We start from the raw sequence: 12,219 nt of genomic DNA on the forward strand, positions 1-12,219 counted from the left end.
ACATAGTGCAGCTATCTAGGCAGAAATTGCAATGGAAGAAATGACAGAAGCTAAATGTGTATGACCTAGATATTTATATAACACTTGGGTGCCATGGTTTAACTTCTCCCAGTTAATATGTGAAATCTTTGTTGATGCTGATACTGCATTTCAGAGTAACAGCCATGTTAGTCTGTATTCGCAAAAAGAAAAGGAGTACTTGTGGCACCTTAGAGACTAACCAATTTATTTGAGCATAAGCTTTCGTGAGCTACAGCTCACTTCATCGGATGCATACTGTGGAAAGTGTAGAAGATCTTATTATATACACACAAAGCATGAAAAAATACCTCCTCCCACCCCACTCTCCTGCTGGTAATAGCTTATCTAAAGTGATCACTCTCCTTACATTGTGTATGATAATCAAGGTGGGCCATTTCCAGCACAAATCCAGGGTTTAACAAGAATGTCGGGGGGGAGGGGGTAGGAAAAAACAAGGGGAAATAGGCTACCTTGCATAATGACTAAGCCACTCCCAGTCTCTATTCAAGCCTAAGTTAATTGTATCCAATTTGCAAATGAATTCCAATTCAGCAGTTTCTCGCTGGAGTCTGGATTTGAAGTTTTTTTTGTTGTAAAATAACGACTCTCATGTCTGTAATCGCGTGACCAGAGAGATTGAAGTGTTCTCTGACTGGTTTATGAATGTTATAATTCTTGACATCTGATTTGTGTCCATTTACTCTTTTACGTAGAGACTGTCCAGTTTGATCAATGTACATGGCAGAGGGGCATTGCTGGCACATGATGGCATATATCACATTGGTGGACGTGCAGGTGAACGAGCCTCTGATAGTGTGGCTGATGTTATTAGGCCCTGTGATGGTGTCCCCTGAATAGATATGTGGGCACAGTTGGGAACGGGCTTTGTTGCAAGGATAGGTTCCTGGGTTAGTGGTTCTGATGTGTGGTATGTGGTTGCTGGTGAGTATTTGGTTCAGGTTGGGGGGCTGTCTGTGTAGGCAAGGACTGGCCTGTCTCCCAAGATTTGTGAGAGTGTTGGGTCATCCTTCAGGATAGGTTGTAGATCCTTAATAATGCGTTGGAGGGGTTTTAGTTGGGGGCTGAAGGTGACGGCTAGTGGCGTTCTGTTATTTTCCTTGTTAGGCCTGTCCCGTAGTAGGTGACTTCTGGGAACTCTTCTGGCTCTATCAATCTGTTTCTTCACTTCCGCAGGTGGGTATTGTAGTTGTAAGAATGCTTGATAGAGATCTTGTAGGTGTCTGTCTCTGTCTGAGGGGTTGGAGCAAATGCGGTTGTATCGCAGAGCTTGGCTGTAGACGATGGATCTTGTGGTGTGGTCCGGGTGAAAGCTGGAGGCATGTAGGTAGGAATGGCGGTCAGTAGGTTTCCGGTATAGGGTGGTGTTTATGTGACCATTATTTATTAGCACTGTAGTGTCCAGGAAGTGGATCTCTTGTGTGGACTGGACCAGGCTGAGGTTGATGGTGGGATGGAAATTGTTGAAATCATGGTGGAATTCCTCAAGGGCTTCTTTTCCATGGGTCCAGATGATGAAGATGTCATCAATATAGTGCAAGTAGAGTAGGGGCATTAGGGGACGAGAGCTGAGGAAGCGTTGTTCTAAATCAGCCATAAAAATGTTGGCATACTGTGGGGCCATGCGGGTACCCATAGCAGTGCCGCTGATCTGAAGGTATACATTGTAAAATAGTTATGGCTAAGGACAAAGTCACAAAGTTCAGCCACCAGGTTAGCCGTGACATTATCGGAGATAGTGTTCTTGACGGCTTGTAGTCCATCTTTGTGTGGAATGTTGGTGTAGAGGGCTTCTACATCCATAGTGGCCAGGATGGTGTTATCAGGAAGATCACTGATGGATTGTAGTTTCCTCAGGAAGTCAGTGGTGTCTCGAAGGTAGCTGGGAGTGCTGGTAGCGTAGGGCCTGAGGAAGGAGTCTACATAGCCAGACAATCCTGCTGTCAGGGTGCCAATGCCTGAGATGATGGGGCGGCCAGGATTTCCAGGTTTATGGATCTTGGGTAGTAGATAGAATATCCCAGGTCGGGGTTCCAGGGGTGTGTCTGTGCAGATTTGATCTTGTGCTTTTTCAGGGAGTTTCTTGAGCAAATGCTGTAGTTTCTTTTGGTAACTCTCAGTGGGATCAGAGGGTAATGGCTTGTAGAAAGTGGTGTTGGAGAGCTGCCGAGCAGCCTCTTGTTCATATTCCGACCTATTCATGATGACAACAGCACCTCCTTTGTCAGCCGTTTTGATTATGATGTCAGAGTTTTTTCCTGAGGCTGTGGATGGCATTGTGTTCCGCACGGCTGAGGTTGTGGGGCAAGTGATGCTGCTTTTCCACAATTTCAGCCCGTGCACGTCGGCGGAAGCACTCTATGTAGAAGTCCAGTCTGCTGTCTCGACCTTCAGGAGGAGTCCACCTAGAATCCTTCTTTTTGTAGTGTGGTAGGGAGGTCTCTGTGGATTAGTATGTTGTTCAGAGGTATGTTGGAAATATTCCTTGAGTCGGAGACGTCGAAAATAGGATTCCAGGTCCCCACAGAACTGTATCATGTTCGTGGGGGTGGAGGGGCAGAAGGAGAGGCCCCGAGATAGGACAGCTGCTTCTGCTGGGCTGAGAGTATAGTTGGATAGGTTAACAATATTGCTGGGTGGGTTGAGGGAACCATTGCTGTAGCCCCTTGTGGCATGTAGTAGTTTAGAAAGTTTAGTGTCCTTTTTCTTTCATAGAGAAGCAAAGTGTGTGTTGTAAATGGCTTGTCTAGTTTTAGTAAAGTCCAGCCACGAGGAAGTTTGTGTGGAAGGTTGTTTTTTTATGAGAGTATCCATTTTTGAGAGCTCATTCTTAATCTTTCCCTGTTTGCTGTAGAGGATGTTGATCAGGTGATTCCGCAGTTTCTTTGAGAGCGTGTGGCACAAGCTGTCAGCATAGTCTGTGTGGTATGTAGATTGTAATGGATTTTTTACCTTCAGTCCTTTCGGTACGATGTCCATCTGTTTGCATTTGGAAAGGAAGATGTCTGTCTGTATCTGTACAAGTTTTTTCATGCAGTTGATAGATTTCCACTCCATTCGGCTAAATGCAGTGCCTTGCATAATGACAGGTTTCAGAGTAACAGCTGTGTTAGTCTGTATTCGCAAAAAGAAAAGGAGTACTTGTGGCACCTTAGAGACTAACCAATTTATTTGAGCATAAGCTTTCGTGAGCTACAGCTCACTTCCTCAGATGCATATCGTGGAAAGTGTAGAAGATCTTTTTATACACACAAAGCATGAAAAAATACCTCCTCCCACCCCACTCTCCTGCTGGTAATAGCTTATCTAAAGTGACCACTCTCCTTACAATGTGTATGATAATCGAGGTGTGCCATTTCCAACACAAATCCAGGTTTTCTCACACCCCCTCCCCCCACACACACAAATTCACTCTCCTGCTGGTAATAGCTTATCTAAAGTGACCACTCTCCTTACAATGTGTATGATAATCAAGGTGGGCCATTTCCAGCATAAATCCAGGGTTTAACAATAACGTCTGGGGGGGAGGTAGGAAAAAACAAGGGGAAATAGGCTACCTTGCATTGATGAGCACCAATAAAAGAACCTGCATAGATAAATCTTTGTAACTTCTCATCTTATCTTTCTGCTCATACCATGGTATCTGCATGCCTTACACCTGCATCCTAGATTCTAGACATGGTATCTTAGATTCTCAAACAAACAGGTTTGTCCCTGTCCCTGCTCTTTGGTATTGGTGTCTCATGATCTCTCAGGACAAAGGGAATGTAAAATTTGACATTTCTAGAGCATGAACTGTTTTGGAAACCATTAAAATAATCTCTTTTGCAGCATCAGCTTCGGGCACCTCAGCAGGCTCTCACAAAGATGATGACACTGCCTCTGTAACCAGTCTCAATTCCTCTGCCACTGGCCGTCGCCTCAAAATCTATCGCACGTTTCGAGATGAGGATGGGAAAGAGTATGTACGGTGTGAGACAGTTCGTAAGCCCTCTGTCATTGATGCCTACAGCCGAATACGGACCACCAAGGATGAAGAGTTCATGTAAGGCCTTAGAAGACTCTTCGTTTCCTTCTGGCATCAGTAATGTAGAGTGTTGGCACATGCAGTTCCTGGCTGTGGGGGAATTACTGCTGAAAAATACTGAATTCAGTATAACTCAATTGAGAATGCACTCTTTTGGCTGCAGGTGGGATGGCTCTTATGCCTGCTGCATGGCAGGAAGAGGTATGTTCCCCATGACCTGTGGAGCAGTCTCTCTGGCTTTGTCCAGTATCTAATGAGAGAGAGGTGAAAATCTCCAATAGTGCAATTGTCCAAATACACATAATTTCCCCTCTGTTTAAAATGTGTTGTCTTTTAATGTGGTTTAATTTGCTCAGCAGTGCTGATGTCTGGGATTATTGTAGGTGAAGCAAACAGCCACACTTATAGTTAAGGTTGCCTAACTCTTTCCATTGTAAGACCCTGTTTCAGTTGCTTTATAACTCTGCCAAACTTTAATAATTTGGGATGAAAATTTTCATGCTAGATATCTGTCTCTAGCTGAATTTTTTGGAAAGTTTAAACAAAGATGGTTCAGCCACTTAAGGAAATGGAAATGTTTTGCCAGTGTAAATTATTATAACTGTTTCTTTGAGAAGTTCTAGTACCTTTATACTTTGGTGCATGAACTTGAAAGTTGGAAAGGGGTTGCCCTCGGATCATAGGGCTGCCTTTTTTGCTGTCTTTGTGAAATACCAGCAAAATTCCAGCTGTGTTGTAAGCCTCTGAAAATGCGATTTGCATGTCTTCATAGGTTTGTCAGAGGCTAGTAGATAAATTCTCCAAAAATTCTATTTACACTTAGCATACGCTAGTCCAGTGCTGCAGGGATTGGGTAGGATTTCCCCAACAGTTGCTCATTTTAGCTGCAGAGGGGGTAGGAGCAAAAGAGATAGGCAGAAAGAGTCTGAAACAACTAGAGAACACCCCTCACCAGAACTCATCAGAACCCAAGATTTCTGAGTCCCTATGTTTCTCTCCTGACTAGCAAAAAGCTATAAAAGCCACTGGCAAAGTTTGTCTCTCCCTACCTAGTGACTGGTCCACATGGAGGATAATAGCTTACTGCTGCTACTAGTTACTCTTTTAGCTCCAGTGGCAGAGGACTGTGCTGTAGATCTAAAGTTTTCAGCCCTGCTAAGAGTTATGTGGGGATCATCATGGTTCCACACGCTAGAATTTCTGATTTTTTTTTCAGTTTGCTTTATTAAAAGCATAGGCTGCTAATGGAACCTTAAACTGACTGCCTTGTATATATCCTTTGATAGTCTTTAGTTACGTGATCACATACTATTTTGTGCACAGGATGGACTGTACTAAGGGCATGAATCAGGGTTATGTAGTAAATGAGACCATTGTCCATAGGATCGTTACCTCACTTATAGTAGAAATTGAGAAGTGTATGGTGAATGAGGCAGGGGATTGCAGGAAGAGAAAGAATAGTCTTGGGGTTAAGGCAGAGGAATTCCACCATGGAGAATTGGATTCTATCCCTACCTCTGCCATAAACTTTTCACGTTGTGGGCACTATGTACTCATTTTGTGTGCTTAACTTGAGACACGGAGGGCCTCATTTGCAAAAGTTCTGTGTGCTCAATTGCAATAAATTTTTATGTGCTTTGAACATATAAAATTTTAAATACTCTGAAAAATCGGGCAATAAGCATCTCAAATTGGGCACCCCAAATTAGTGGACACTTCTGACAATTTTGACCTTAATCTCTTTGTGCGTCAATTTCTAATCTGGAAAATAGGGATAATCTCATCCTCTCAGCTCAGAAGGGTGTTATGAAAATAAATTCATTAATGTTTGTGAAGCACTTGAAAATTTATAATGATAAATACAATAGAAAAATCCAGGAAATTAATAATTCTGTACTTAGCGTAGAGTTTGGATGGTGTGTGTTAAATGAGGTTTGAGGTCATTGCACATTAAGGATAATGAAACATATTTAATACCCATTTAGAGAGCACTGTTTATCTTGTGCACTGAATGAGGCAGGGGCCTGTGGAAAAAACAGCATGTGATCCTGTAATTAAAGGCTGTATCATAATGTATCTGCATAAGAGGGCTGAATTATGGTTGCACAGGCAATCTGAATGCTCGACTTTGTAATCCTAATATTCTTTTAATATAGGGATTTAAAAGATATTTCATACCTTCTAGTTTAGTAAATCTACAGTGTATCTAAAAAAGAGACTGATTTGTCCAGATAGTCTGTGACCAGTGCCATGTGGGTCAACCAGTCAGAATCTCAAGTGTCTCCTTCACCCCAGGACTGGCCAGGCCTGGCCTGGGCGTGTTGTTGACGTGTCACAATAACTGCATTAGAAAAGAGATCTTGTTCTACTGCCCATCCACCCTCTGCATGTTGACTTGTGTAGAGATTACTGCTCCCATCAGTGAAACTAGGTAAATCCTGTTCATGGGAGGAAATGTTTAAAAAAAAAAAATACTAGTGCTTTTCATGAACGTTTGGGGATAAGGCTCTGCTGCTCCACCACTCTGGCTCTTCTGGAAGGAATGCTACTGTGGGTGTTCAAATTTCAGGAAAACGGGGCTGGCAGAAGGATGCTTGGCCACTTGTAGACCTAGATTAAAATCTCTGTGTTCCAGACGAAAATTTGCCCTCTTTGATGAGCAGCACCGGGAGGAGATGCGGAAGGAGCGGCGCAGGATCCAGGAGCAGCTAAGGCGACTCAAACGGAACCAGGAAAAAGAAAAACTCAAGGGCCCACCAGAGAAAAAACCCAAGAAAATGAAGGAGCGGCCAGATCTGAAGGTAACTAAGCATCAAGTAAAACAAAGCAATCCAAGGAAGAAAAGCCAGTGGAATACAGTGTCCTAGCAAATCTTCTCCTCATTTGGACAGAAGAAAGAGGAGAAAACTATGGGATAGGATTATGACAACATAGGTGCTGTTTCCACAGTCTTAATATCAAGTATAAGTCACACACTCCATGCTTAGCTTTGCCCTATAACATGATCCAGAATATCCCAGTTCCAGTACTTCCAGATTAAGTGCTAATGACTCTTACCTTGACATGAGCAATTTTCGGCTATCAAGTAATTAAAAAAATTAATTGCATGATTAATCGTGCTGCTAAATAATTGAATACCATTTATTTAAATATTTGTGGATGTTTTGTACATTTTAAAATATGTTGATTTCAATTACAACACAGAATACTAAGTGTACAGTGCTCACTTTATATTAATTTTTTATTACAAATATTTGCACTGTAAAAAACAAAAGAAATACCGTTTTTCAGTTCACCTAATACAAGTACTGTAGTGCAATCTCTTTATCATGAAAGTTGAATTTACAAATGTAGATTTTTTTTATACATAACTGCACTCAAAAATAAAACAATCTAAAACTTTAGAGCCTACAAGTCCATTCAGTCCTACTTCAGCCAGTCACTCAGACAAACAAGTTGTATCTTGTATCTCCTTACAATTTGCAGGAGATAATGCTGCCTGCTTCTTGTTTACAATGTCACCTGAAAGTGAGAACAGGCATTCGCATGGCACTGTAGTAGCTGACACTGCAAGATATTTATGTGCCAGATGTGCTAAAGATTCATATGTCCCATCATGTTTCAACCACCATTCCAGGGGACATGCATCCATGCTGATGACGGGTTCTGCTCAATAACGATCCAAAGCAGAGCGGACTGATGCATGTTCATTTTCATCATCTGAGTTAGATGCCACCAGCAGAAGGTTGATTTTCTTTTTCGGTGGTACAGGTTCTGTCGTTTCCACATCTGAGTGTTGCTCTTTTAAGACTTCTGAAAGCATGCTCCACACCTCATCCCTCTCAGATTTTGGACGGCACTTCAGATTCTTAAATCTTGGGTCGAGTGCTGTAGCTATTTTTAGAAATCTTATATTGGTATCTGCTTTTCGTTTTGTCAAATCTGTGGTGAAAGTGTTCTTAAAACAAACAAGATGTGCTGGATCATCATCCGAGACTGCTATAATATGAAATATATGGCAGAATTTGGGTAAAACAGAACAGGAGACATACAATTCTCCCCCAAGGAGTTCAGTCACAACTTTAATTAAGCGCATAATTTTTTTTAACAAGCACCACCGGCATGGAAGCATGTCCTCTGGAATGGTGGCCAAAGCATGAAGGGGCATATGAATGGTTAGCATGTCTGGCATGTAAATACCTTGCAAAGCCGGCTACAAAAGTGCCATGCAAATGCCTGTTCTCGCTTTCTGGTGACACTGTAAATAAGAAGCAGGCAGCAGTATCTACCATAAATGTAAACAAACTTGTTTGTCTTAGCGATTGACTGAACAAGAAGTAGAACTGAGTGGACTTGTAGGCTCTAAAATTTTACATTGTTTTGTTTTTGAGTGCAGCTATGTAACTAACAAATAAAAAAATCTACAGTTGTAAGTTACACTTTCACAATAGATTGCACTACAGTACTTGTCTGCAGTGAATTGAAAAATACTATTTATTTTGTTTTATCATTTTTACAGTGCAAATATTTGTAATCAGAATAATAAAGTGAGCACTGTATACTTTGTATTCTGTGTTGTAATAGAAATCAATATATTTGAAAATGTAAAAAAAAATCCAGTAATATTTTAAAAATTTTAATTGGTATTCTATTGTTTAACAGTGTGATTAATCACTGTTAATTTTTTTGAGTTAATTGCGTGAGTTAACTGTGATTAATCAACAGCACTAATTATTTCCTTTAGATGTTATCTGGAGCTAGAACATCAGGCCAGTAAGAAGCTGCTATCTTACTGGTAAATTGGTAATTATCTTACCTCTAAATCAAATGGTGGATTCTCTGTCTCTGACTTCAAATTAAGACTAGATGTCTTTCTGGAACTTATACTTTAGCCAAATACAAATTATACAGGGCTTAAAACTGATAGCTGAGTGAAATTTAATGGTTTGTGATTTGTGAGAGGTCAGACTAGATGATCTATAGTTCCCATCTGGCCTTCAACTCTGAATAAATTTTAATTGTTCACCTTGTTGATCTTTTCTGCAGTTAAAATGTGGAGCCTGTGGTGCAATTGGACACATGAGAACTAATAAATTCTGTCCCTTGTACTACCAAACGAATGCCCCACCCTCCAACCCTGTTGCCATGACAGAGGAGCAGGAGGAAGAGCTGGAAAAGACAGTTATTCATAATGATAATGAAGAGCTTATCAAAGTGGAGGGGACCAAAATTGTCCTTGGAAAGCAACTGATTGAGAGGTGAGGGCAGGACTGGAGGTGCAGGGATGGGTGGTGAGAAGGGCAGTTTCTGGTCTGATGCAAAAGACATACACATCACAGGTGCAGTAGACGCAGGAGTAAAGTGGTTGGGTTTTAGATATATTGTTGATAATGTAGTATTTAAATCCTGATTGAGCTTGGTATTGTACCAGATGGGATCAGTGCTGATTCTGAGGTGCAAGCAGTCTTGTTGGTAAGAGATGCAAAGGAAATAAGAGGTCTATTTCTTTTCTCTAGTGCAGATGAGGTTCGCAGGAAATCACTGGTCTTGAAGTTCCCTAAACAGCAGCTTCCTCCAAAGAAAAAGCGGCGAGTTGGGACCACTGTTCACTGTGATTACTTGAATGTGAGTGTAGATGTAATTGGGTCAATTTTAGTCTCTTCATGTCCAATTATTAAAGCTACATTTTAGTCATGGGTATTTTTAGTAAAAGTCATGGACAGATCATGGGCAGTAAACAAAAATTCATGGCCTGTGACCTGTCCATAACTTTTACTATATACCCCTAACTAAAACTTGGGTGGGGGATGCGGGTTCTCAGGAGGGAGTTTCGGGGAGGTCTGTGAGTGCTCAGGGTGGGGGCAAGGGCAGTGGCGCGTGACCCAGGACCCCTTCTGGCCGGGGGCACAGGGCCTGCAGGCGTGGGCAGTGTGTGGAGCTCCCTGGCCCCCCCGTCTAGGAGCTGCAGGGCCATGCCAGTGGGAGCCAGAGAGCTGCACCCTGAGCCCCCTCCTACACACCCAAACTTTTGAAGCTGGCCCTGGGGCTGCCTGGCTTGGGTAGCACCTGAGCCATCACCAGCTGCTGCAGAAGTCACAGAAAGGCTCGCAGATTTACCCATTGTCCATCCTGTTCAGTCCTTGCACTGCTCCTGGCTATCCATAGTACAGCACATGAGGCATGTATCTGCATATCCACCCATAGAATTAATAAACTTAAACCTACAGAGAACTTGTTTAGATTTATAATTTGTGTTTTGGAAGTGCCTTAACTTCCTACTTCTATCTGATTTCTTCAGCGGCCTCACAAGTCAATCCATCGGCGACGAACGGACCCTATGGTAACTTTGTCATCCATTCTAGAGGGCATTATCAACGATATGAGGGATCTTCCCAATGTAAGTTTAGGCCTTGTGGTCAAAGTTCTGTGTCCTGAGAAGGCTCATAGACTGAGTTACGTGGCTGAATCTGAGACCCCAGAATTATGCAACGCTATCCCCACTGGTCCAGTCTAATCAGACTTGCATCCTTTGAATATTGCCCTCAAATCTTCAGTTTATTGTGCTGCAGGTTGTTTTCAGTAAGAGTAACTGAATCATAGATGTCTAGGCAGTATGGTAACTGGAGCTTTTGGATTCAGGAAAGCAGGTAAGCCTTTTTGGCCCTGGGGAGATGATAAATCTCTGCTTTCATTTCCCTCCTGACATCTGAGCAGTAAAGTGGGGAGAGGATCAATGTGGGGAGAAAGGGTTGAATTTTTCATTCACACCCCATTATCTATTACTAATCCAACAATTAGTAAGTAAATTAGCTTCATGTTTCTTTTTAAATGATCAACAGTGGAATAATTCACAATGTTGACATTGTGTCATCGTTAAGCTTCAGACTCAACACCCCACTGATAGGCCTCTTGCATTCTGACCTACATTTTCAAAGCTGTCACCAGACTCATAGACATCATAGAATCATAGAATATCAGGGTTCGAAGGGACCTCAGGAGGTCATCTAGTCCAACCCCCTGCTCAAAGCAGGACCAATCCCCAACTAAATCATCCCAGCCAGGGCTTTGTCAAGCCTGACCTTAAAAATATGTAAGGAAGGAGATTCCACCACCTCCCTAGGTAACGCACTCCAGTGTTTCACCACCCTCCTAGTGAAAAAGTTTTTCCTAATATCCAACCTAAACCTCCTCCACTGCAACTTGAGACCATTACTCCTTGTTCTGTCATCAGCTACCATTGTGAACAGTCTAGACCCATCTTCTTTGGAACCCCCTTTCAGGTAGTTGAAAGCAGCTATCAAATCCCCCCTCATTCTTCTCTTCTGCACACTAAACAATCCCAGTTCCCTCAGCCTCTCTTCGTAAGTCATGTGTTCCAGTTCTCTAATCATTTTTGTTGCCCTCCGCTGGACTCTCTCCAATTTTTCCACATCCTTCTTGTAGTGTGGGGCCCAAAACTGGACACAGTACTCCAGATGAGGCCTCACCAATGCCAAACAGAGGGGAACGATCACGTCCCTCAATCTGCTGGCAATGCCCCTACGTATACATCCCAAAATGCCATTGGCCTTCTTGGCAACAAGGGCACACTGTTGACTCATATCCAGCTTCTCGTCCACTGTCACCCCTAGATCCTTTTCTGCAGAACTGCTGCCGAGCCATTCGGTCCCTAGTCTGTAGCAGTGCATGGGATTCTTCCGTCCTAAGTGCAGGATTCTGCACTTGCCCTTATTGAACCTCATCAGATTTCTTTTGGCCCAATCCTCTAATTTGTCTAGGTCCCTCTGTATCCTATCCGTACCCTCCAGCATATCAATACATCATTGTATTGGCTTACATTTCTTTCACACTTTGAAGATTATCTTTTCCATGGTAAGGATTAGTGAATTTTTTTAAAATAAAAGCTTAGCACAATTATAGAGCAGATGCAAAAGGGACAATTGTGCAGCAATTTATACAGCTTTATAATTGTATTATGTGGGACTTTGGAGAGAGCTGTTGAATATCGACTTGTTCTTCGAGTGATTGCTCATGTGTATTCCACAATAGGTGTGCGTGTTCGCCAAGTACACCAGTGCCGGAAGTTTTTCCCCTAGCAGCACCCGTAGAGGGGAGCGCCCCAGCGATCCCGGGAGTGGTGCCTCGGTGGTGTG

General features: G+C 42.5%; 1 protein-coding gene across 11 annotated transcripts in view; it reads left to right on the forward strand.

Moving 5' to 3' along the window:
• The window catches only part of TAF1 (TATA-box binding protein associated factor 1), a 140,010-nt gene that overhangs the window by 83,036 nt on the left and 44,755 nt on the right, over positions 1 to 12,219 (forward strand). For all 11 annotated transcript variants that reach the window (XR_012160665.1, XR_012160666.1, XM_073358674.1 and 8 more), the window contains 5 exons: positions 3,871 to 4,084; positions 6,702 to 6,867; positions 9,113 to 9,324; positions 9,583 to 9,691; positions 10,365 to 10,463. Coding sequence is in view for 9 of the 11 variants with exons in the window: in XM_073358674.1 (XP_073214775.1) it covers positions 3,871 to 4,084; positions 6,702 to 6,867; positions 9,113 to 9,324; positions 9,583 to 9,691; positions 10,365 to 10,463 (800 nt within the window). In the remaining 2 variants the exon portion in view is untranslated. The remainder of the gene's footprint in view (positions 1 to 3,870; positions 4,085 to 6,701; positions 6,868 to 9,112; positions 9,325 to 9,582; positions 9,692 to 10,364; positions 10,464 to 12,219) is intronic.

Source organism: Lepidochelys kempii, chromosome 9, assembly GCF_965140265.1.
Source record: "Lepidochelys kempii isolate rLepKem1 chromosome 9, rLepKem1.hap2, whole genome shotgun sequence".
In the NCBI taxonomy this organism is placed as follows: domain Eukaryota; kingdom Metazoa; phylum Chordata; order Testudines; family Cheloniidae; genus Lepidochelys; species Lepidochelys kempii.